Here is a 25642-nt window from a genome sequence, read left to right as displayed (position 1 = left end):
AAAACAATAGATACCCGCCCATTTCCTTCAAGCATTATTTTCCAAGGTTTTACAGTATCTCAAGACATCATACATGAAAAATACTGTATTATAAGAAAAGCATTATTACTAAATTATCCTTTTAATTTAAAGCTCTTTGCCTCAATTCCTGTTTGCTTTAGGGGTCTGCAGTGAAAAACAAAAACTAAGGGTTGTTGTGATATTAAGTGTTTCCTGAAACTGAAAAAGAACAACTTCAACACTTCATTAGGTATTGCCTTGTATTGTCTTCTAATTGTTTCTTGTGCGTAAATCTTGCTTTTCCTGTAAGACCCTGAATCTCTCCAGGATGAAGGTGTTGATTGATGTTTATTTCATATTGTCTAAAAGTCTAAGTCTGTGCTTAGACTTTTAGCAACTCACTTAACGCAGTTGATTAACTTATGTGTAAGAAAGGCCAAGGTACTCCCATGTATTTCCCCAAGGTATGCTACACAGTACTGTGTGAATGAACAGGGAAGATAGAGACAGCAGAAAAGGTATTAATTTTTACTGTAGTGTATGCAATACATGATATCAACATATTATTGAAAAGAAATAAAGTCACACCTTCAAAGCCATGAGGCTGAACTAATTATATTAGTAAGGGTTTTTATTTATATATTTAACACATGTGCTGCTTCCCTGTTCCAGACACTGGTCCAAATATTTCACAAATATTAACTCATTTAATCTCTGTAACAACCCATAACAGTAAGAATTACTATGATCCTCATTTTATAATAAGAACCTGGGGCCTACAGAGGAAAAACAATTTGTCCAAAGTCATACAACCTTGCTGGAATCAGAAACCAGGAAATCTGGTTTGAGAGTCCATGCTCTTAACTGTTACTCTGTTTGCCGAGGGCAATGAGAAAAGGTGGCGGGAGACAGAGGTGAGGGGACAAGAGTGAGAGGGCAGGAAGAGCTGCCATCTTCAATCATTAAGTCAATGGTTTCTATTTCTGTGTCCAGAGTCAGCTTTTGACATCTCCTTAAAAAAAAAAAAAAAAAAAACGGGGGGAAGAAGGTAAGAATCAACAGGGCACACAACTAATTCTTTGAAGGACAGCATTTGGAAGTGGCCCATATCACTTCTCACATCTATTGAACAGAATTCAGTAAAACATCCACACCCAGCTCAAAGAAAGGTTGGGAAGTGTTGTCTTTAGCTGGATGCTCATGCACCCAACTGAAACTATATCACCATGTTAAAAACGACAAATTACTACAGAAGAAACCCCTTTCCTCTCGTCCAGATTCCTGCAACATGTCTCTGCTTAAATGGTCCTGGTTCAAAGAGGACTTCCTTGACCACCTAAAATAGCATCCTCATCACTCTCAGGCCCCTTACTCTGCTTTAGTTTTCTTCCTAGTATTTATCATTATCTGATATTACATTGTTTTTTATTTATTATCTGTTTCCAATCTCACCCCACCCCCCACCCCACCACACCAAAAATATATGCTCCATAAGAACAGGGGCTTTGTCTCTTGTTCACTGCTGTATTCCCAGCACTTAAGAGTTACTCAATAATATTTGTTAAATGAATGAATGATGAAGGAACAATGTTCTAACGTGTCCTCCTGCCTGTGTTCTTGACAAAAACAAAAAAAAAGGTAAAAAAAAAAGTTAACTGGCACCAGAGCACCAGAATTCTTCTCAGAAAGGGAGGAAACTTTTATGATAATAATCACATATCTGATTGGGGTACAAGATAAAACCTAATGTCCAGTGTTTGAGTAATATTTCTTTTCATGATAGGAGAGTGGAGGTAAGGAGGAAACAGAAGAAAGAAAACTAGGAGAAGAGAAACCAGCTAGATGTCAGAAATCTTCCTAACTGTGACTCTAAAACTTCGCAAACATCTACCACACTTATAAATACTTCGTGTGAGTGGATTGTATGATACTTAAAGAAGGGGTTGGAGTTTACAACCGGGCAGTTATGGAGAAGTATAGATATGGCACATAGGGAAACACTGATTTAAACCCAAGAGCCAGAGAAGGCCTTGAGAGTGTAAGCTCCCCTAGTTTCCTAAAATCTTGGAGTTCCTAAATGACAGCACATGGGAAGTGGGTAAAATCTACCTTATATGTAAACACTAGACACTATTTATACTTCATCACTCATTTATGTAGGATTTCCTTATACATTTCTCTACTTCTTACTGACATCATTGATACACAAGGACTTTGGTTGGAAGAGATTCGAATCATATAATCATGTGATTTTCATCATTAATATTTCTAGTGAAAGTAAACACTTGATTCCTCTTCATTGCCTTAGAAAAAGATAAGGCAAGACGTCCAGGCATTCTGCGAACTGCACCCTCACGTTCTATCCATACCCACTGCAGGATTCAATGACTAGATACAGAGTTCACCCAGATAGGGTCAGATGATCTTTCAACTCCACCTTCCTTTCTGCGTAATTCATTTTATCCTGGTAATATGCTTTTTTCCTACCACTTTTGGTATTAAGCCCAGTGTTAAGTTTTTCTTAAGGTGAGAATAATCACACAAAGTCCTTTATTTTGCTTTATAACACTATCTTAGCAGTTAAGTTTTGGAAACAGTAGTATGTATAAAACATTAGATAGAGGGGTTCTAGGAACAAACCTAGACTGTTAACTATAATTCTTTAAAAATTGCATTTTTATTGCAAACTACATGTTTCCAGTTATCTACTGTTGCATTAAAAAATCACCCCAAAACTTAATGACATAAAACACGTGGATGTGTCATTACGTGGTTTTTCTCTCTTTCCATATGGTGAATATACAACCCTAGGACTGCCTCCTGCTCAAGAGGAAACCAGCCTTTGAAAGGCTTTTGAACTCCAACATAGAGGACAGGGGAAAAGATGTATGGATTAGTCTGCTTAGCTTTCCTTGTTTCTTTAGCCACTGGGGAAAAAGGCTTTCTTTTCTGTGGGATCCTCATTCCAGGTCTCCTATTGCTGTCAGACCAAGAGTGCCCAGATTACTTTATGGACCTACATGGAAAAGGTCAACAAAAGAGACCATTGAGTTGCCTCTGGTCTAGGAATTATGGGCTAGTCGTTCAGAATAGGAAACCACATAGAAATTGGGACCAATTTCTTAACTGATAATAAGGTAGGTATTTTCCTGGAATGACTTCTGTGCTTCTGTGACTTAAACCTCTGAGGTTAACTGGTGTTCGGGGGAGCTGGTGATCATCTGGAGGATTCTGAGTCCTAACCATACCCTGTCATGACTAAAGCCTTCATGCTCCTGGACTCCAGCAGAGCTAATCATTCCCTCTCTATGCCCACACCTGTACATCTATCCCTAGGATTTGTCTACCTACCTATCCTCCTAAGGTGGGAGATTTTAAAGGGTAACAAATACACATCATTCATTTTTGCATCCCCAGTGCCTAGCACTTATTTCCCACCAGCCAAGTGAACCCTCTCTACATCTTATTGCCGTACGGATTTTTCTTAAACACATCACCTTCACGTGTTCAAAAACCTCCAGAGACTGTCGCTGTATCAAGTCTAAATTCCACTACCTAATTTCCAAGAAACTTCATAATATGCAGTATGTAGAATTAATTTTTTAAACATTTCTTTTAAGAACTGACTGCTGAAATTCACTGATTTCTCTCAGACAGAAAGAAGACTTAATTTAGGACAACTAAATGGTAAGTTTGGTTGCTCAGGGTTACCTCTATTTCTAACTCATCAACGGTGCTTTCTTTAGTTGTCTTTGCTTTTCCTTTATATGAACTGTTGCTGCCCTTACAGTCTGTATCATATATTACTTAGTTTCAGGCCGTCTTGTACGTTCCCATTACATAGCTCCTTCTAGCTGCCATGACTGTAAGGTTGTCCAACGAAACAAATTGCATCACAGCATGAAACTATTCACTAATGAATTGATTTAAATTATATTTAAAAGTTAAAATATAATTTTTAAAGGATATATGCCAAATTCATTAAAATGATTACCTGACAAGAGAGGGAAGGGAATAAAATGGAAATGGTGATCAAAAGAGGCTCCACTTTATCTGTGATAGCCTTTTAAAAGAAGATTCTATTCACGTGGTGATTGTTTTCAAAGATGACTACAAGAATCACCCCCGACCGGCTCACCCTTTTGTCGTGGGACATTACTACTTCTCTCTCATAAAGAGGTGGAGTCTATTTCCGCTCTTTAAATCTGATCTTGGCCTGTGACCTACTTGGACCACAGCATGTAGAGGTGACAAGGGGAGAGTTCCAGAGATACCCTGCAGCCTTAAGACACCCTGCAGATTTGCTTCTACTCTCTTAGAACCCTGAAGTACCACGTAAAAAAGCTTGACTTCCCTACTAGAGAGATCAAATGGAAAGGCCCCAGAGACTGAAAAAGGAAAAGAGAGAAATCCCAGTATCCTAGTTGCCCCAGCTGAGAAGCCAGACATGTGAATGAGGCCCTCTCAGATTCCTCAGCTCAAACTACAGATGAATGCACATGCCTAGCAGAAATGATCCATTCTAGTTGAGCTCTGACTAGCCAAACACAGAATCATGAGTAAATAAAACATTATTTTAAGCCACTGAGTTCCATGGTGGTATGGTACATAGCAATAGATGACTGATATTATTTGTGTTATTCAAAATATATATTTTAAAAATAAGTAAGCCCACAAGCAAACCTTTCTTCCTATTTAACAACTAGCCTCTTTCCTTTTCCCACCTCACACCCCATCTCTTTAATGTCTCTATTCATCTAGCTGATTATACAATATCCAACAATGCAATGCAAAATCAGCACAAATCAATGCAAAATCAGGGTGAAGTGATTATAATGTGAAATCACAAATTTTGCAAAATACGTAGGAAATCATGAAGTTGATGAAGGTAATGTTAGAGAAGCCCTTGAATCATGGGCAACTCCTCTGACAAATGAGAATCTGCAGCTGGAATAGTTAACATTAACATTTGAAGAAGAACAAATCTACACGGATGATGGCACAATAAGGGCTTCAAAAAGAAATGATTTGAATGTCAAAATTTAAGAGAGGCTCTTGGAAAATTGATGAAGCCCTCAAATATTTTTGAAATAGTGACACTCTATGATTTGCCCACAAAAGTCAAATGTAAAAGGACGTCGTGTCATGATACCATATAATTTTGTTAGAAAATTGTGCTTCTCAAAATCAATACTTGATTCATCCTTTATTCTAATATTTAACACATTTTTGACCAACTAAATTTTATCAAATATAAGATAAATTAATTTTAATAATGTTCTTACTTTTTTAAAAGATAACATCTCAACCAAACCTTCTTTTCACCTTTTTTGGTCTCTATTTTTAAAGCATTTGCTTTAAGTGGGTTTTGGTGGTACCAATTATCTGAAGAAATTGGAGGCCTCTGTATACATCTTTAGTTCGTCTTCCTAACTGGCAGCTATACTCATTGAGAGCAGGGTCTCGGTCATGCTTTGCCAATGTCTTCCGGATAGTGCTTCATGCATATAGCAGAAGGCAGAGATTCAACCAATGTGATAACCAATGGCCTGCTGAGTGATTGGCTTACATGTGGGTGTTACTATTGATGAATGGCATTGCTCCATTATCAATCCCTGACCTGGTATGAGCTGGCATTTGTTCTTCTCAAAATTGTTCATAGAAGGCCTGTTACAAACTTCCTGCTGAAAGCACTTTCAAAGGCTGGATACATTTAAAATCAACTCAAGCATGTAAAGCCATTTTAGGAAATAAGCCCCACATCCCAAGGGTTCAGCTGAGGAGGGTCACATTTGAGAACAGGTGTGCTACTTCACTGAGCAGGAATTTTAAAATGTCAAACATTAGAACCACTTGAGAAACTGCAACTCAGCCTGCCAACAGACACTTCTGGGCACGTGTCAATAAATGCCTTGCAGAGACGGGCATTTGAGAACATCTCTCCTCATCAACTCAAAGTTAGTTAAAACAAATCATCATGGTAGGTTCTTAAAAAGACTACATTTTATTTTTCCTCTCTCAATCTCACCTCTTTAAAAAAACAATTATTTTTTTAAATGTGGTCATCCAAAAAGTTTACATATATTACACGATAATAGTCATAACAGCAACATTACTTTTTTTAATATCCCTAAAGTTCAATCTCTTTTAACCTATTTTGTATCCCCAGCTGCAAGAGTAATAAGAACTGAGCTGCTTTCCTTATCATTATCAGAGTTACTTCCATTCCTTTGCAAATGAGAAACTAATAATACAAACTTGGCTGCAGTACCCTTTAAACTCTATGCCTCCCAGTAGGACACCCGGGGTTCTGCAATCCATCAGTCAGTTCTAGGGCAAATGCAAACAATACTTTCCGTTACAATAACTTGTATCCAGGAAAAAGAAACAGGCACCCTGTTGCATCTGTAGCATAGCAGCCAGAGAAAAGTATACTAGCTGTAGTCAATTGGAAGCTGTGGAGCTGGGCCAAGTTAGCATGTTTTTCTCCGCCTCTAGATGAAGTCATGATTGAAATATGACATTGAACTTTTTTAAAAAGGGAAGGGGAGCAGGAAAGAAAAGCTAAACCTGCGACAAAGTGTCCTGTGCCCAGAACGCGGTTAGGAAGTGTGTGCATACTTCTGAACCCTGAGTCCTTCTCAGTTCTGTAACCTTCTCCTCCCACTGGGTGGAGCAGGGCCTTTAAGAGCAGCTGGAATGCAGTTCCCCTGATCAGCGTAGCCAGTTGTTGCCTGTCTGAACCTCTGCCAGTCCTAGAGAGTGGTGCTCTGAGCTCCAACCAGCGGGCCTCATCCTGCACCCTCACCACCGCAACTTCTCACCCAAGCAAGAAGCAGCTCCCAGAGAGGAAGAACGTTCCCACCTGCCTAGCCATGGGAGAGGACGCTGCACAGGCCGAAAAGTTCCAGCACCCTGGGTCTGACATGCGGCAGGAAAAGCCCTCGAGCCCCAGCCCGATGCCTTCCTCCACACCGAGCCCCAGCCTGAACTTGGGGAACACGGATGAGGCCATCCGGGACAACTCACAGGTGAACGCCGTCACGGTGCTCACGCTCCTGGACAAGCTGGTGAACATGCTGGACGCCGTGCAGGAGAACCAGCACAAGATGGAGCAGCGACAGATCAGTTTGGAGGGCTCCGTGAAGGGCATCCAGAACGACCTCACCAAGCTCTCCAAGTACCAGGCCTCCACCAGCAACACGGTGAGCAAACTGCTGGAGAAGTCCCGCAAGGTCAGCGCCCACACGCGCGCGGTCAAAGAGCGCATGGACAGGCAGAGCGCACAGGTGAAGCGGCTGGAGAACAACCACGCCCAGCTCCTCCGACGCAACCATTTCAAAGTGCTCATCTTCCAGGTCAGTGTCACCTATGCCTCCTTACAGGAGGGCTGGAACTCCTCAACATTCTTGATCTCACTCATCCTGGCTCTCACAGACATTTTCACATTTGTCCTGCCTGTCAGGGATCACACACATAAGGCACTGTCCCCTGTCTGCCTACAGCAAGCAAATATGAAATCTGCACACAGGGGTGGGAATTTTCCAGGTCACTGCAGACTAACCCAAAGAAGATGCCCGCGGGCTTAGTAGGCCCCGGGTCATTTGTCAGGGAGCACCTGGATGTACTCTGTACAGGTTGGGAAGACGTGCAGGTGCTTGCACCCTAGTCAAATTCATTTATCTCTTTGCATTAGGGGCGTAGGGCTCTGGCTGCAGCTGTTAGCTGGACAGGGCAAATTAATTCAGTGGCTGTTCATTAACTCTTTGTGGAAATGAAGTGATCATGTGAGGTATTTTGTTGTTTTTTTTAACCAAAAAGTCAAACTATCCCTTTGTACAAAGGCTACCAACGTTTTGGGGACCAAGCAAATAGAGGATTGATTCCATTAGAGTTAGCCTTGTTCTTTTAAGACTTTTTTGGGGCAAAGCAATCTTGCAGAGTTCTTTTCTAGCAAATGCACTAGAAATAGAGAGTACAAACACACTAGATATGCCTCTCTTTGTTCAGAGAGACCACAACGGTTAAGTAAAATAAACGGAATGTTATCAGCTATAGTCACAAAGGCTAGTCTTAAATGTTTCTCCCTCAAACGGTTGCCTTCGAATAAAAAGGCCACTTAATTTTTTTTTAATGCATCAATGATGCAATTAATGTAGCAAGAGGCTATCTGGGGACAGGGAGATTGCGTGGGGCTGTTGTTCCGCCAAGTGGTGGGCATTTGTGAATCCCAGGGCAGCCCTGCCTAATGCTGGAAGCCCTTCCGCCCAGTGGAATCCAGCCAGCACAGAGCCCAGGAAGTGATTGCCATCCTCGCCCCAGGGCTGTCTTGTTGTGACCATATGAATAGGAGAAGATTTCAAAGCCATGGAAGGGAGAGGCTATAAGCAACAGTTTGATTGTGAAAGGCACACAGGGAGAGCCTTCATCTCCCAAGAGAGATTTAGAAATTGAGATTTAAACCGAGGGAGCCTTCTTTTTCAAAAGGAATCTGCTCTGCCAAATTAGAACCTAAGCCTTCCTACCCCCATAAAAGGAAAGACTCATCTCGCTGCTTTTTTGTCCTCCTCAAATTGCACTTGAGTATTGTAAAGGTTTAGGGAGCTGATGTCCTCCTCTACCTTACAGGCTTTTGCAGCTGAAAACTTTTCAGCTTTTAATGCAAATGCAGTGGCTTTTCATGCACCAGATGAATTGAAAAGAGATACCGTAACTGGGCCTTTCTTAACCATATGAGATCCTTACTTTATTAGCCTAAGAGATATTAGAAATCTCAGCTCTCAAGGCATTTCTAAATTAAATACTGATCTCCAAACAAAACCAAACATGTACAGACCTGTTTAAGTCTGAGACACCAAAGGAAATTGTCCTGCTTCCAGTATGAATCAGGCAAATTCTCTTGTCCCATCCCTCAGTTAAGGAGGAGGAAAAAAGCATTTATCTTGTAGAGGAAATCACAATTTGTCAGGATTGGGTTTTGTTTTGTTTTGTCACGGATGTTCTGCAGATGTTGAGGGGAGGGATGGAGAGGATATGCTAGTAGAAATTCAGGAGAATTATAAATCTGACATTAAAAAAAAAAAAAAAAAAAAACCTGCTTGGGAACTTAAAGGCATATGCTGTTTTGAGGGCCTGACATGGTCTCCTATTTTGTCGCATTGAATTGGCAGGTGTGAAATTGCAGCCAGAAATAGTAGAAATTCTCCACCTAGTGAGTAAAAGCTGAAACAGGGGTGCTCAAGACCAAACTGGAAGCTAAGAGTATCCACAGCAATGTGCTCGGACTCCATTCTGGCCCCTTTAGAAAGCCATCCCCAAGGACACATTTCAAGAGCATTTTAGGAGGCAGGAAACTAGAGGCAAGTGACTGGACCTTTCTTAAGCCGTGGAAGATCCTTTATTAGCCTAAAGAATACTAGAATTCTCAACTCTCAAGGCATCACAAGACGATTGTTTTGTAAAAAACAAATGCAAGTATAGTCACTCAGTGGACTCTCTTGGTCCTTCTAAAAGTAGCAGTTTCCCCAGAGTAGTAATTATGCCAATGGACAAACCAATAATTTGTATTAGAGAGTGGTCCAGTATAGTAGTTCAGAAGATAAATTTTGGAGTCACACAAACAGTAGTTCAAATCTTAGTTCTACCACTTGCTAAATGTCATATTGGACACAGTTTGTAGCTTCTCCAAACCTGTTTTCTCATCTACACACCGATGATATTAATAAGAGCAAAAAAAAATCAAGCATTTAATAAATCCAGCATACATTGGTAAGCATCTTATTTATCCTGAATTTACAGATGAGGATGTTGAGATTCGAAAATGTTTATGGCTTGTCTGAAGCTAGTTAGTAAGCAAGTGGTGAAACTGGGATTCAAACTCATGTTTAATTGATTTCAAAGCATGTACTCTTGAACACTAATGCTTCTTCCCTCCTGTCTCTCTCATAGAGTGAGGAATGAAAGAAATAACATTTAAAATAGTTAGCAGGGACTGGCATGGTATAAGTGCTCAATGAATAGAAGATATTACTGAGTGGATCTGAAATTCATTGGCTCAGAAAGAAGGCTACACTTTTGCTTGGTTAGAAATATGGTCCTTGGGTAAAAACTGACCTCACCTTACCCAGGATCTTAAAACAGCTCTGCTATACACAGAGAACCATGTATTGTATAACCACCGCCATGTTGAAATCAACATTATATCTCATCTCCACGAAAGCAAAGGACTCTTCCCAAAAGACCTACTCTAAATAAACCCTCTAGTCACAGCATAATCTTCACAGTGTAGCATAAGGAGACTGTTTCCTAGACCTGTGGAGAATGTGGAGGGCAAATATGTACCAGGTGTTACTCAGTATCTTTAGGTAATTTATCATTTTCAGCCCATCTGAATCCTATGCTGGACTTCCCCTTGTTAAATCTACTGTTTCTAGTTTAAGACAAAAAATTACATAAAAATAAGAGAGTGAGAAAGGAAAATCTATCCCATGACCTGAGCATACTTGATACGGTACTGTTGAGAAGAGTACATTTTCAGTTTGGGGAGTCCTGTCGAGCCCGCTGAAATCTACAGGTCTGCTTTGGTTAGTGGTTGAAGATACTTTTTTTTCTTTTAGACAGAGTCTTGCTCTGTTGCCCAGGCTGGAGTACAATGGTGGAATCTCAGCTCACTACAACCTCCACCTCCTGGGTTCAAGTGATTCTCCTGCCTCAGCCTCCTAAGTAGCTGAGATTACAGGCCCCCGCCACCACACCCAGCTCATTTTTGTATTTTTAATAGAGACAGGGTTTCACCATGTTGGTCAGGTTGGTCTTGAACTCCTGACATCAGGTGATCCATCCACTTCAGTCTCCCAAAGTGCTGAGATTACAGGCGTGAGTCACCATGCCTGGCCATAATTGCATTTTAAAAATTCCAAACTTTGTCCTTAATTTGTCCTACTTAAAACATGTCATTATTTCTGTACTGAATGTTACAACATTGTTGTAGATGGTAGGCATCTAATTTCTTAGCAATTACTTTAAATTATAACCAGCAGTGTCTAAAACTGAAGAAACATTCATCTCTCTTTCAGCAATAAAATAAATGTTAAAATCCTAGTTAAATTCTGCAGTTTTCTCTTTTAAACTTTTTTGTAATAGCTTCAGATCAATATTTGAATTCAAAATACTGTGACATGACCCAGCATAAATAAAATAAGACTCATAGGCATTCTGATCAAAAAGCAAATGCTAAAGAAAGACTGAGACTTTGCTTCTCATCATGGTGATCACTTACTAAAAGAAAAAATAGAATTTGTACAGAAAATCAGTGACTCTACACTTATGAGGAAATTTTCTCTTTTGATTTAAGAGACTAGAATTTCACAGGTAACTGGCCCTGAGGATGCAGTACCCTCTTACGTCCTCTTAAGGTTCTAGTAATGATTATTTGAAAAAGCAGTTGGGAGATTATTTCAAATCCTGGGAACAAAACGAGAGTACTCATGGACAGCTTACACTTTCATCCACATAAAATTGGGAAATTGGGTGAAAAAAGTGGAAAGGTTAGCTATTTGCACTGGATACATTTCTGGAGAATTGAGCCTATAAATGTGTTCGAATTTTCATCCTTTGGGTTCCTTTGATAAGGTCAGAATTTTAGAAAGGCGCTAAAAGTGTAACATCTTCAGATCATTTTTAAATTGATTTTTTAAAAGCCTGTACTTTATCCAAAGTCACTGCTCTGAAGACTGTTACATTAGTACAGACCTGGAAGAAATGAGGATATATATAAGAAAAGACGCCTTTATATGACAACTCGCCATGTTTCTATCACACTACAATGTTCCCATATGGGATATTCGCTTTGATGTGTTACTTATCCAGTGCCCTTTTACTTTATGAGGTAAACAAAATATTTGTTCTTATTGTTATTATTTACATTTATTGAAGGTGAGCACTGCCCCAGACACTTTAAGTGAATAACTGATAATTGTTGGTATTCCTTAGAAAGAATCATTACATACTCTGACGTAAAAAAAACTAGACTCTTTCAGATGCAGCCCTTCCAAGTAAATGCTGCCCCTTCCACTGCTTTGTAATCTATATCTGTTTGAATTGAATGAATGAAAAATATTCTCCAATGCAACTCAGGTCCTATAGTTCTGATTCTTACATAAAACAAAACACATTTGGTATCAGTACACTATGGAATCAATTCTGCAATTTGTTAATTCTTTTTTGTGGAGTTTATGTTAACATCACAGATTCAAATATGTTAGAGCTGGAAAGCACCTTAATAATCATTCAGTTTAACTTCATTTTATATCAAAGAAACAGAGGCCCTGAGAAACAGTGACTGGCTAGGTTTCATTTTATTATTAATAATAGAGATTATAGAACTGAATTGCAAAATGAGTAAAAACAAGCACTATAATCCCACCATGGTAAAGTTCATGTTTGCTGGGTTTTCTACATCAGCTTTTAAATAATTCAGTGTGATTTGGTTTTTTTGTTTGGTTTTGTTTTGTGTTTTTTATTTGTAACAAAGAACACCTAACCAGTGTGTCTTAAAAAAGAATTGAACCCTTGATAACACTGACAAATAATGAAACTTTTAAATCCTCCAGAATGTGAAAGACTGCTCAGGGATTATAACTAATGCATTTTATTCTTATGACTTGCTGATTCTACCGACAGCTGCCTTAGGGGTACAGTTCTAATCAATGACTGTATCCACTTGGCAATCCATACCTCAGAAACACAAATCGGAGAAAACCATCAATGTGTAAAAAAGACCTATAAATCAGAATGTCAGGTGGGCACAGTTTTATTTTAATAACTAGTATTTAGAGATTATTGGATAAAACATTCCATGGACACAAATTTATGGTCTTCATATCCCTCCAGGATGCTACCGCATCCCAGTGGGAATATGACATCCTTTGTTATTTTCTTCTACCAACAGGAATGATGAGTTAGTGACACGAATTCTCTCCTTATTCAAGCTTTTAAATGACTTACTATGATTTCCTTTCTAAGGCAAGTCATAGAGTCTTCTTTTCTGTTACAGTGTGCATATCTAGGTATTTAGATACGTATACAGAAGATTTGCTTCCATGAGCTTCAAACCAAGAAGTGTCCAGCATGTTGGCAAGTTTGTCTGTGTTGATACAAATGGACTATTAGTTCACTAGGATCGATATGAACAGCAAACAAGCTGAACTACAAGGAGAAATGCTACCTTTTCAGTTCTTTCCATTCATTTTTATGCTGTGAGCCTATCAGTCATATATGTTTGAAGTGTGCTGTTTTATTCCCCTTCCTTTGAAAAACTCCTTAGGGTTCTTGTGAAAGGTCAGAACCAGGAACACCTGCATCAGGGGAGCTGAGGACCTTTTTGAAAACAAAGGGTAAATAATCAGCTCTCCTGAGGGCCTCCACTGGGCAGAACTACCGAAGAAAGCAGTGCAGCCCACAAAGGATTCCTAGTGCCATTTTCAGGGGCTACAAACCCTAAGTAGAACTATAAGTAACGAGGGCAGGGAAGCAGTGACAGAATTGAGGATGTGTACTTGATCTTCCCTCTTGAAATCGTCATCAGTCTTGCAACCTGTAAGAGAAAGCAAATCAGAAACATTACAACAGGAAGCTGAAGGTAGAAGTGTCACATTGCTTATAGGCATATGAAATATCAAGTGTTTCCATGAGGTGTATGTGGGAGCTTGAGCACAGGGCACATATGCAGGTGAGATTAGGCACCTCAGGAGAGGGCAGTTATCCAGCATCCATTGGCTGAAGTTTAGACTGAGTATCCACCACCATAAGAGTTACTTAATTGTCAAATACCACTCATATGTTTTACTAGGGAATAGAAATTTTGAAAAGTATCAGTATTTTTCTGCTTCCAAACAAACATTATGGAAAGGTAAGAGCTACATGTGCTTGGACATTCATGGATTTTTGTGTGAAAAGAAAGGGCTTACCTTCAGAGTAGATGCCATCAGAAGCCACAAAATAAACACTGTTCAATATACAGAACATTAAATCCTGCTTGTGTAATTAAAATGACAGCAGAAGCATAGCAGTTAGCCAAGAAGACATATCTCACTTGTTTCCAGTTGCATAAAGACACATCCAACTCATTCTGGATTATCTCTGTTCCTGCTGGGTTTATTTTTATAGCTGGCATCAAAAAAGCCCTCATATAATTTCCCTGGCATTTTACAAAAGAGTTCAATTGGGTTTCCTACCTTCCCTCAGCACCCATTCATATACACAGTGTGTATCTACCACAGATCACATATGATTCACCTTATAATAACTTTCCTCAAAGCTGTCCTCAAAAGATACATGATAAAAGCATCGAAAGAATCTAAGACTCAACAGCAACTATGCCTTTGTAATAATAAAATGTACATTTAAAGAAAAACTGTAATATTATTAGTTTAATTCCTTTAGAAGTTCAGTTAATATGCCTACCTTTTGTTGGGATTAAAGAAAGGGAAGTTATACAACTTACTACCTTTGATTACCCTGAGAGATTATACTATACAAAATGTAACTCTTCTCTGGTAGCCAAGGATTATTTTTGCAGCTTTCTTTCTGAATTTCTGCTTTCCTCACTGAGGACTTTTAATGACATTTCACTGATCTCTTGGTTTCTTCCTTCCCTGTAAGCAACTCCTGTCAAACCTTCTCAACCCTCTTGTCAACCCCAGAAGTAATTCTGCTTCTAGACTAAGCATCCAAGCTTTAGCTATTTCAGTTATCTAACCCTCTTTTAGTAACACCCATCCGCTGCAAAGAAAATCCTTCCTTAAAAATAGAGATCATTGCCTCCATTGGGACTTAGGTTCTCTTGATTTCCTAGTGGCACCAGAAGTCAGCAAACTTCCTTCTAGACACAGAGGTAAACTTGTTCTTTCATAGGCCTCAAGCCTGCCCAAGAGAGGGCAATCTCCATTCCAGCCACTCTCAGGGCTTTCTTAGAAAGCCACCTACCCAACATGCACTCATTTAACAAGCAACTGTTGAGCTCTAGGTATTGGAACACAGCATGGACAAGAGACAAAAATCCCTGCCCTCATGGGGAGTACATTCCTGGGAACTAGAAGCAACCTCAACTTGAAACACGGGAAAGCAGTGCTTGTAAAAGTCTATGTTTTTTTTTTTTTTTTTTTTTTTTTTTTTTGAGACTGAGTCTGGCTCTGTGGCCCAGGCTGGAGTGCAGTGGCCGGATCTCAGCTCACTGCAAGCTCCGCCCCCCGGGTTTACGCCATTCTCCTGCCTCAGCCTCCGGAGTAGCTGGGACCACAGGCGCCCGCCACCTCGCCCGGCTAGTTTTTTGTATTTTTTAGTAGAGACGGGGTTTCACCGTGTTAGCCAGGATGGTCTCGATCTCCTGACCTTGTGATCCGCCCGTCTCAGCCTCCCAAAGTGCTGGGATTACAGGCTTGAGCCACCGCGCCCGGCTAAAAGTCTATGTTATAATAACTTGTGACAGTCCCATGCTCCTTTTATTTATTTATTTATTTTTACTTTGTCTTTTACTATGGCCTGGACACTTTCCATGACATTCAAAATGGCAGAGTGTGGAGAGAGTTTTGGGAAACAATATATGATATCATCATTCTAACAAGGATTCTATTTAATTGGACTTTTCTGCTTTTTGCCTCAACACAAGACATTATCCTTTGTTTCTAACCAATTTATGGAAAGGACTCTGTATAGTGTGTGTAAGGGGAGAGACAGGGTTGTATTTTTCAAGGAACATCATAATTCTACCATTCAGTTATTAATAAGGAGAGTTTTTTTAGTTTCTCTGTAATATCTAAACTTTATGTAGTCTTTGTATCAAATATAAAGTGACACTCTTAAAGCGTGTTTTCATCTTTTCAGTCAATCAAAATTACAAAACAAGTAGGGAAGTTCTTGCCATTAACATAAACTTTGCATGACGTTTAAGTCCCAAGTAGACTTTAAAATCCACTAAATCCAGTTATTTTTCAAACTGAAAGTTTACTGAACAGCCTTAGATATAAGCAGGCAATCCTGAGGCTCTGGTTGCAGGAGGGGTGGCAGGGAGGTCTGGAGCCTTGCCCCCTTCTGGCATTCCAGCAGAACCCCTGGTGCCCCTGGGAGTGCAGTATGAAAGCTACTAATCTAGGTCAAATCTCTTGTTCATATCTGGAAGAAACTGAGACCCAAACAGATTAAGTTATTTGCTGAAAGCTGTCCTGCTATTCAGTAGTACAGCAAAGACTGAGACTCAGGCCTCTGGCCACACATTCACTACTGTGCCATTTCTTTCAAAAAAGATATGAAGACATTTTGCTGACAGGCTCTCCTTTTCCAATATCCAAAGAAAAATATTTAAAAATCAAGGGTTCTTTAGCTGTGTAACCCGAGTCTGTCTGCATTCAAAACTCCCCAGTGAGCAGTGTTGCAACACCATCCCCCTTCCACTCTGGAGTTGAGTGTTCCGGTGCTGCTCCTTGAAAGCCAAGAGGAGCCATCTTTGCCTGTGTGCCCAGCAGCTGGAGGAGAGTGCTGGCCACGGTGAAGGGGGCAGCTTTCTGTGCTTCTCTCCTCACTCTTCGCTGGAGGTGAGGGCCAAAGTATTCTTGCCCAAAGAAGCTCTGTGTAACACTAGAGAATTGATAAACTATGACTGGAAGAGTAATTTCCCCTCACTACTCTAAAAATAACCCTAAGATCTCACCTCCCCTTAATAACTCCCCAAAGGATATTCTAAACCACAAGGCTTCCTGAGTGCACCCCCAGGAAGCCTAGTCCTTGCTTCTCTCACTCTAAAATTATGTCCTCAGCCAAATTAGTGTGGACCTTTGAACGGATTCTAAGGTTGACCCTACCTTTACTTCTGACTCCTACTTGGAGAGGGAACCCAGTCAAGGCTTTATGTGTGTCTGGTATTTGACGACTTCTCAGTTCTTACCCCTGCCCTATCTTTTATCTGCCAACTTGACCTTCAGGCTCTTCTGCAGTGGGATTTTTGCAGGCTCAAGCCCTCTGACCTCAAAAGAGGATAGGAGAGAGAAGGCCTGTGGGTTGACAGTACAGTAACGTACTTTAGCTCCGTTATCTAAGCAGCTTCCTGTTCTATCTCAGTCACTGCCCACTTCCCCTCTGCCTGTCACTGATAGAGTTTCTGCCGGCTGTCCTTCTGATATTCCCAACAGGCTGCCCTTGGCCTTATCCAGCCTAAAGAGAATGACTTGACGAGTTTGGAATTAACTCTTCCTATTCTAGAAAACTCGTGCCACAAACATTTGGTTTTTATCATCACCGTGTCCCCAAAACAGACACACGTATTACAGCAGCTCAGGACTATCTGTGAAATATGTTATTAACATGAAACCTATACCGTCCGTCTTTTCAGGAGGAAAATGAGATCCCTGCCAGTGTGTTTGTGAAAGAGCCCATTTCCGGCGCCGTGGAAGGGAAGGAGGAGCTTCTGGATGAAAACAAATCCCTGGAGGAAACCCTGCACACCGTGGACCTCTCGTCAGATGATGATTTGCCTCACGATGAGGAGGCCCTGGAAGACAGTGCCGAGGAAAAGGTGGAAGAAAGTAGAGCCGAGAAAATAAAAAGATCCAGCCTCAAGAAAGTGGATAGCCTCAAGAAAGCATTTTCTCGCCAGAACATCGAGAAAAAGATGAACAAGCTGGGGACAAAGATCGTATCTGTAGAGAGGAGAGAGAAGATTAAGAAATCTCTCACGTCAAATCACCAGAAACTATCCTCAGGAAAAAGCTCCCCTTTCAAGGTTTCTCCCCTCACTTTCGGGCGGAAGAAAGTCCGAGACGGAGAAAGCCATGAAGAAAATGAGACCAAGTCAGAAGACCTACCTAGCAGCGAGCGGATGCCGCATGACCAGGAAGAGGGGTCCTTTGTGGAGGGTCTTTCGGAAGCGTCCCTCGCCAGCGCCCTGGTGGAAGAGGAAACCGCAGAGGAGGCTGCTGAGAAGGTGACCTCCAGGGGGAGTAACTCGGGAATGGACAGCAACATCGACTTGACTATTGTGGAAGATGAAGAGGAGGAGTCAGTGGCCCTGGAACAGGCACAGAAGGTGCGCTATGAGGGTGGCTATGCGCTAACCTCCGAGGAGGCGGAGCGCTCCGATGAGGACCCCGTGCAGCCCGCCGTGCTCCAGGTGCACCAGTCCACCTGAGCTTAGAGCTGCTGTGTCATCCTGTGCTATGCTCAAGCTGGCTTCCAGGGCCGAGGAACAAATTCCTGCACATCTCCAGCACGACCCACCCACTCCTGCGTTCCTGTCCAGGCAGTAATCATTGACCACATAGTCATAGTAACACACAAGACACCAGGCTTTACCGTGACAGCGACCTGTCACGGACTCCACTTTTAATTTGCACTTAGGTTCTATCTCCGTAGAATGTCTCCAAGATTGAAGAAGAAATTGAGCAGTTGAAAAATGCTAATCTATTTGGCTTAGTCAGAAAAAAACAGAGGATAATTAAGATACTAGTCATGAAAAGTGATTCATTCTTTTTTGTCATTCCATAAGCTTGCTGAATAGTGTACCAGCAGTATATTGTATTTCCACCGTACTCTGTGAATCTAATTTTATTCTTTGTGTTGATATATAATATACATAAATATGTAAGCTAAACATATAACTATATGTTTTAAGAAGAAAACATCTACAAAAGATAAAAAGAGATGCCTAGTTGGTTGTTTACTTAATAGAAACCATTGTATTATTGCAAACGAAGGAAAAATGAAGAGACTATATAAGTCAGCTAATGAAGTAAGATATGTAGTAAAGTAAGGACTATTCAGAAAGTAAGAAAGAAAATTTAGAAAATGAAACAGGAAACAAAGAATGCCGAAAAGAATGAAAACAGAGAAAAAAATGTATGTGCTTGAAAGTAAAATATTTACAATAGTAGCTTAACTATTTCACTCCTTAAATAACAATAATAAAGAAGTTCATATATCCTGGAATAACATGTCATCTTCAAAATTTTTTAATTTTCTAATATATTTAAATAATAACAAACAGTGTTAAAGCTGTATTTTTTCTTAATAAATAAAAGATATTACAAATATTTCTTTAGGGAAGCTCAAACGGATGTTGTCTTGTTAACATTGGAACGAATATAAATCTTCAAAATACAATAATATATACTGCTTTGTGGAAACTTGGCTCATACTATTCTTCAATGCTCTTCAAATTTGAACTAACCCTTACATTCCATATGATGTGATGTAGGCTTATAAGATGCTAAAATCTATAGGTTTTGGAAATGAAATATTCTATTTTTTCTTTTTTGTACATAATGGGAATTTCATTCCAGATTGTATTTAATTTATATATTAATTTCACAGAATATTAATGTTTCTTAACTTCTTAAAGCATGCTAGTGTTTTATGTATATGTACACATATATTCAGACAGGGTAATTTTTACTGCTACCTAACATTATACTAAAATATTGCTTTATCTGTTTTTAATTACAAAATGCTAATGATTTGTTAAATTATAGTTTAAAGACACTTGGTCCAGGGAGCAAATCCCCTGCCTTTAGTATGCACCACTGTAAGTAACCTTACAAATAGAGTTAATCCAAGACAGTATTAACAAACTATGCTTTGTCTTTAATAAAAGGGATAGGATTAACAAATGTATTGATGGCATAACCTATTCAGCTATGTCCTTATTTTTGCAATAATGTAACCTCAAATATTGGATTGTTGAACCAACAATGGCTGTGTTAAAGAAGATTAAATAAACCAAAAAATAAAAGGCATGTAACAATGTCAGTTTTTTGGCAGAACAGTTTTAGAACAAGCAGAAAGAATTGATTTTTAAACTCTCCTCCAAACATAGCAGTAATGTTGATTGTTTCAGTCTTGAGTTCTCCTATTAACTCTGCTTCCCCCAACCAATCTCATTTAGAAATCTAAGTCTCATTCTTCAAGTTTAACTTTTTTGACATCACCTTGCCAGCTCTAGAGAGTATCTGAATTTATTTCAGCAGCTTGATGATTTGATAGTTACTTCTGCATTTTTCTTGTATTATATCAGAACTTCTAATACCTTAAATAGTCCTGCAAACATGAATGTATTGACCTGTAAATTCAGTTTATTCACACAGATAATCCTTTGTCTTCTGCAGTGCCATAGAGTTGGTAGCAGACTTAATTTTACTCTGGGCCCAAAGCAAGCCTGTTTAACCTTTATGGAGTTGTTGTTACTTTTTGCAGGCGAGAAGTTGGGGGACCCAGACCTAATGTAATATTTACATTTCCTTTTCAAAATGTGTTTTTCATTTGTTCCTATAAACTAGCTGTATGTCAGCTGAAAACTGCACTTGAGCATTTTTTTTTTAAGTTTCACTGGCAATCACATTTATTCTATGTTCCACATTTGAAGCACTAAAATCCTAAGCAATAAAACAGAGAATTAGGCCAGATAATTGTTGAAAATCACACACTGTAGGGATTACAGAGAGCAACAGTTGTGGAAATTGAAGCGATTTATTCTGTATTATTTTTGAGTTATTTGCATACTGGTGAGGCAGCAACATCCCCAAATTAGATATGTCTTCTCCCCACCTATCCAACAACTCATTCCTAACTTTCTATGCCTGGAGCTCAAGAACTGGATTAGTTTTCCCCAAAGATTTGTCATACATAAGATCGAGACCATCCTGGCTAACACGGTGAAACCCCGTCTCTACTAAAATACAAAAAATTAGCCGGGCAAGGTGGCGGGCGCCTGTAGTCCCAGCTACTCGGGAGGCTGAGGCAGGAGAATGGCGCGAACCCAGGAGGCGGAGCTTGCAGTGAGCCGAGATGGTGCCACTGCACTCCAGCCTGGGCGACAGAGTGAAGACTCTGCCTCAAAAAAAAAAAAAAAAAAGAAGGACTGAGAGCCATATCTTAGAAATATAATTCAGGAGTAAGAAGCATCTATTACATGGGTCACGAATCTCACAGGTATATAGCAAAAAATAAAGTCATTTTTCTGTGAGATTTCTTTTTAAAGTAAATAGATATGTATTTCAACAGGAATGTTTTCTTCTTTCTGCTTAGGAATCCAGTATGTGGCTGAATTGCTGGTTCTTTTTATATGTGAAAACAAAAGACCCTCGCTAAGACTAGTTCTGTACAAAACAAGGACTTCTGATATTTATTGTCTGATGAAAACCCAAAATGTTTCTGCTTTTAGCAGTGCTCACCCAGAAGAGCAAAGTTTGACAGTCATGCGATTAAGCCCACTATTAGGAAACCTCAACATAGCCTGGCTGCCAGTATAAGTAAAGGTTATAATGAAAGTCATTTCCTACATTAAGACAAGTCCAGTTAATTCTTGCTCAAAAGTTTGTTTACTGCCCCGGAGCCCAAATCTAAGTGATTTTATATTGGAGATTGGGAGTATGAAGAATTAAGGTACAGGCAGCAATCATTATTAACAGTTCCATAGCAACCACAAGTCTTTTCCTAAAAACCTAGACTCAAGCACTGCAAAACAAGTTTCAGATGAAATTGGCATTGTGACCTTTGTATTCTGCTTGATTTGGGTGTCTAGATAAAGACTTCCGTAGCCAGGAACTCATTCTTAAAGGGAACAGGCAGTAACTTGCATTATTAAAGATATTTTCTTATTTTTGTTTTAACCATTACATTATCCTGCAGTATTTGAAACTCTAAAATTATTTTTAACTCTCCACATAAACTGCCCTAGTTAAGAAGTCACACCTTTAAGCAGCTTGATTTTCATACATATACACACTTTTCACTGTAAAAAGCAATTTGTTAAATATTTATTGAGCAGAGCAATCTTTAGTTCCTCCTATTTGCTAAAATTTTTAGCACCAAAGCGGTGAGACCCAAGAAAGAGAGAAGAAACCAATATTTTTGACAACGTACTTTATACCAGCTGAGCACTCCAATGGCCAGCAATACTGTGTACCAATCACATGTTAGATACAAGCATTATCTCATTTAGTCATATAAAATCCTATTTGGAAGGTACGATTTTTACCTCCATTTTAAGAGTAGGAACCTGAGAATTTTGAAGTTTACTGAATCCAACTAGTAAGATGGAATGGAGAAAGGACTCCCGAGTTCTTAACTACTCTAAGGTCTCACTCATCATGTTATAATTTAACTACTTTTCTATTAAAGGTCACAGAATTAAGTGATTAGTCCAGGTTCAAATAACTAGTGTCAGGGCCAGTGTTCAATTCCAATCTGAAATCCATGCTACTGCCAAAACAGACACTTAATTATCCTGCAACCCTGCTTAATTATAAGTCAGTTTATAAGCTCTCAAATGGCATAATAACTTCATTTTACCACCCCTTATACAGCATCACTTACACTGCACTTTGTAAATGATTTTGATGATTGTCATTCCAGTACTAAAAAAAAAAAAAAAAAAAAAAAAGACAGAGAGAGAAAGAAAAAGAAAAAAAGAAAAAAAAAAAACTTCACTGTTCTTGCAGAGCCACAGAGTGACTATTATTCAGGTATGCTGAGGCCACAGAGGGGCTCCTTAGCTCCTTGGCCTCATCCATTGTCAGTAGCTGCAGGGTTCACTTTGGGGAAGGGTTTAATAAGAGCAAGCTGTCAACAGAGATAGATACTAGAATCAGCTCATTCAAAGATGGTTCATGAAGTCTGCCTCAAACTCTTTAAGTTAAAGGAGTTATATCTCTGTGTCGTAGGAGAGAACTTGCTATATTCTCCTTGGACACTTCCTCTCATAAGCTGAAAAAAGGAACAAATGGCAAATCAGCATGCGGCCAGGGGTGGGGGATTGTAGAGGTTCAGGAATTAAGGTGAATCATGAAGATACAGAGACCTAGCCTATGAATATAATTCCTGCAAAATTATCCAGCTGTGTTCTCAGAAAAACACAGGCGGTAAGTCAAACAAATGCTGGTGTCTCCAACTCTGTGTGCAAGCAATCAGAGAAAGTCCTCTAGGCCAGCAGCCCTCTTCCATCAAGATGTATGCTGCAGACAGCTACTTCCTCCAAAGGCTTTGGCAGGGGTCACAAATTCAAATGCCTGAAAACTCAGACATGAGTAAACTGACTCAAGGAGATGGCAGCAATTGTGGCAAAGCTATTACACATGGGCTGTGTCCTGTCCGATGGGGCACCCTTATAATCCACCTGTGCAGTGGCAGTGCTTCTTTCTAATTCCCACACAGGGAAGGTATGTTCTAGGAGCCACGCTGCATGTGGTAAACTGGCAATCACTACCCAGTTCCACTTGCTGTGTGAGAAATCGGGTCCAATGACTTTCCAGTCGAAAACCTAGGCCTCTTTTAAGAAGAGCCAAAATTTAGATTTCTTTTTACATTAAAATCTCCTGGCTTTTAAGTTTTTGGCAACTGATTCAAATCATTTTAAATGTTATGCAAGCCAAACGTAAATGCCTGCTGGCTGGATGTGGCCCAGGCATAGACCATCGTTTCGGACTCCTGGCCTACAGAAATGAAGGCTCTTGGGTGCTTCTTCCCCTCCTGGAGGCATAAACACAGTAAGATAAAGTTAGTGACAGGATTGGATTTGCCTTAGGAAAAAACACAGAAGCCTTCTTAGGGGGATATAAAATGCAAAAACACTCTTGCCAGTACTTATAAGAAGATTCCCTCTTGCCACTTTCCAAATTTATGAAAAGATTGCTGTTAATGCTGTGTAAGGAAGAGAAGTAGTCAATCACATTGGAGCGTGGTTGTATGGTCTCTAACGGAAAAGCACCACTCCTTGTTATCAATATTGCTGGCCACCTGCACAGTCCCTGGGTGTCAAAGGGATTGGTGTTCTTGGTAAGTTGAGCATATGAAGTTACCATCCCATTTCTGTGTTCCAGTTGAAAAATACCTACTCTTGTCAATAACCTGAGGCCCTGTAGATGACAAAAAGCAAGGCTGTATTCTGCTCTGTCATATATCATCACAAAATTGCCAGCCAACACTCCAGTTCTTCAACTCCTTATTGTTGGTAATGAGGTACAAAAGAGAAAGGACACAGCTCAATTTTTTTGGATGCTAAATTGAGCCTTCAGAGCTCTGAGTTGGGGAAAAAAAAAAAAACTGATACAGATTTAGCACAAAGGGTCAAGATGTCCTCTGTTAAGGAGAAACTTTTTATGTTGGCAACCACTTGAAGATCTAAGGAAGCACGAGGATTAGTTGTGTTCTCTTAGGTCCACTGCACGTTAATTGTCTCTATGACCCTAATGGCCTGCAGGGAAAGGCAGCATATTCCAGTGAATGTGCCTTATTTGAAAAGTCAAATTTCCTAGGGACTTTAAATCAATAATTTTACATACCTACATAATAAAAGGAAGGCCTTCCTGCCAGGATGGATGGAGAAAAGCCATTTCTTAACTTGTGGGATTGCCCCTGAAATCAACCAGAGAAAGGGAAACTGATGCCCATTGGCTGTAATTTCACTACAATCTTTAGTGTTTTCTTTTTTCTTTCTGCCATCACTCTTTTTATTATGAGAGTACAATGTTCTTCCCAACTATCTCATAGCTAGACTTTTAAATGATTAAATAAAAGAAGGTGGCCAAATTTTCCAATAACTGCAGGGCGTTTTTGTCTTCAAAAAACATTTCCCCAATACAGATATTCATTTTGTTTTATTAACATTTATTACATTTATTGGGCAGCTATATGTGCCAGGCCCTGTGCTGGGTACGTAGATAAAACAGAGGAATAAGAATAATCTCTGCCATCTATAAATTTCCCATCTTTTGAGGAAGGGGAAAGTGCTGAGAATCCTCTATATAGAATATTTAAACTTATAGTAGCAAAGCAATAGGAAACAAATAATTTGTAAACGAGTCACCCAAGATGGTTAAATGGAGCTACTGTAGCTTAAGGCTGCCATAACCAAAACATTATAAACTGGATGGATTATAAACAACAGAAATATATTTCTCACAGTTCTGGAGGCTGGGAAGTCCAAGATCAAGGCACCAGCAGATTCAGTGTCTGGTGACAGTGCCAATTTCTGGATCAAAGAGAGTACTTTATCACTGCATCTTCACATGGTGGAAAGGACAAGGCAGCTCTCTAGGGCATCTTTTATAAAGGCACTAATCCTGTTTAGGAGGACTGAGCCCCCATCATCTAATCACCTCCCAAAGGCCCCCCACCCTAATACCATCATACTGGGGATTTGTTGTCAACAAATGGATTTGGCACGGAGTAAGGGAGGACATAAACATTCAGACCAGAGCAGATACCATAAATATCCAGGATAGAGCTGGCAGGAAGCTAAGTTGTTTGGACTTAATGATACAATCACACAGGAATAGGAGTTTCTCCCTCTAAAGCAGGAAACAAAATGGTGGAAGGGAAGCCCTAAGTGAAAGAAACCTTATGAAGTCTTTAAAATGAAACATTGACAACAAGCACAATCATTTGTTTTAATTGACAAGTAAGTGTTGAAACAGACAGTATGCCAAGACCTGTGAGAGGGGCTGGGTTTACTGGCAAAAGCAAACAGACGTGCCTTTTCCATCCTATAGTCCTAGTGTCCCTCAATAAACTGTTTGCTTAGTCACTCTCTTGCTGAAAGTTTCCAAATTGGTTTGCTTTTTGGTTTTAAGGAAATTTTCTCTCATGAAGACACATTGTT

The 25642-nt window shown here is 39.7% G+C and overlaps 1 protein-coding gene across 1 annotated transcript; it reads left to right on the top strand.

Annotated features, from left to right (window-relative positions):
- Positions 1-6512: 6512 nt before the first annotated feature.
- On the top strand, positions 6513-19781 carry CAVIN2 (caveolae associated protein 2). The gene is made up of 2 exons (XM_003907746.3): positions 6513-7358; positions 17384-19781. Exons 1-2 carry the CDS (start codon positions 6876-6878, stop codon positions 18176-18178), a joined length of 1278 nt encoding a protein of 425 aa, XP_003907795.2. The 5' UTR covers positions 6513-6875; the 3' UTR covers positions 18179-19781.
- Positions 19782-25642: the final 5861 nt, after the last annotated feature.

Source organism: Papio anubis, chromosome 10, assembly GCF_008728515.1.
Source record: "Papio anubis isolate 15944 chromosome 10, Panubis1.0, whole genome shotgun sequence".
Classification (NCBI taxonomy): domain Eukaryota; kingdom Metazoa; phylum Chordata; class Mammalia; order Primates; family Cercopithecidae; genus Papio; species Papio anubis.
The sequence above is the reverse complement of the archived record's forward strand: the minus strand, read 5'-3'. Positions and strand labels throughout refer to the sequence as shown.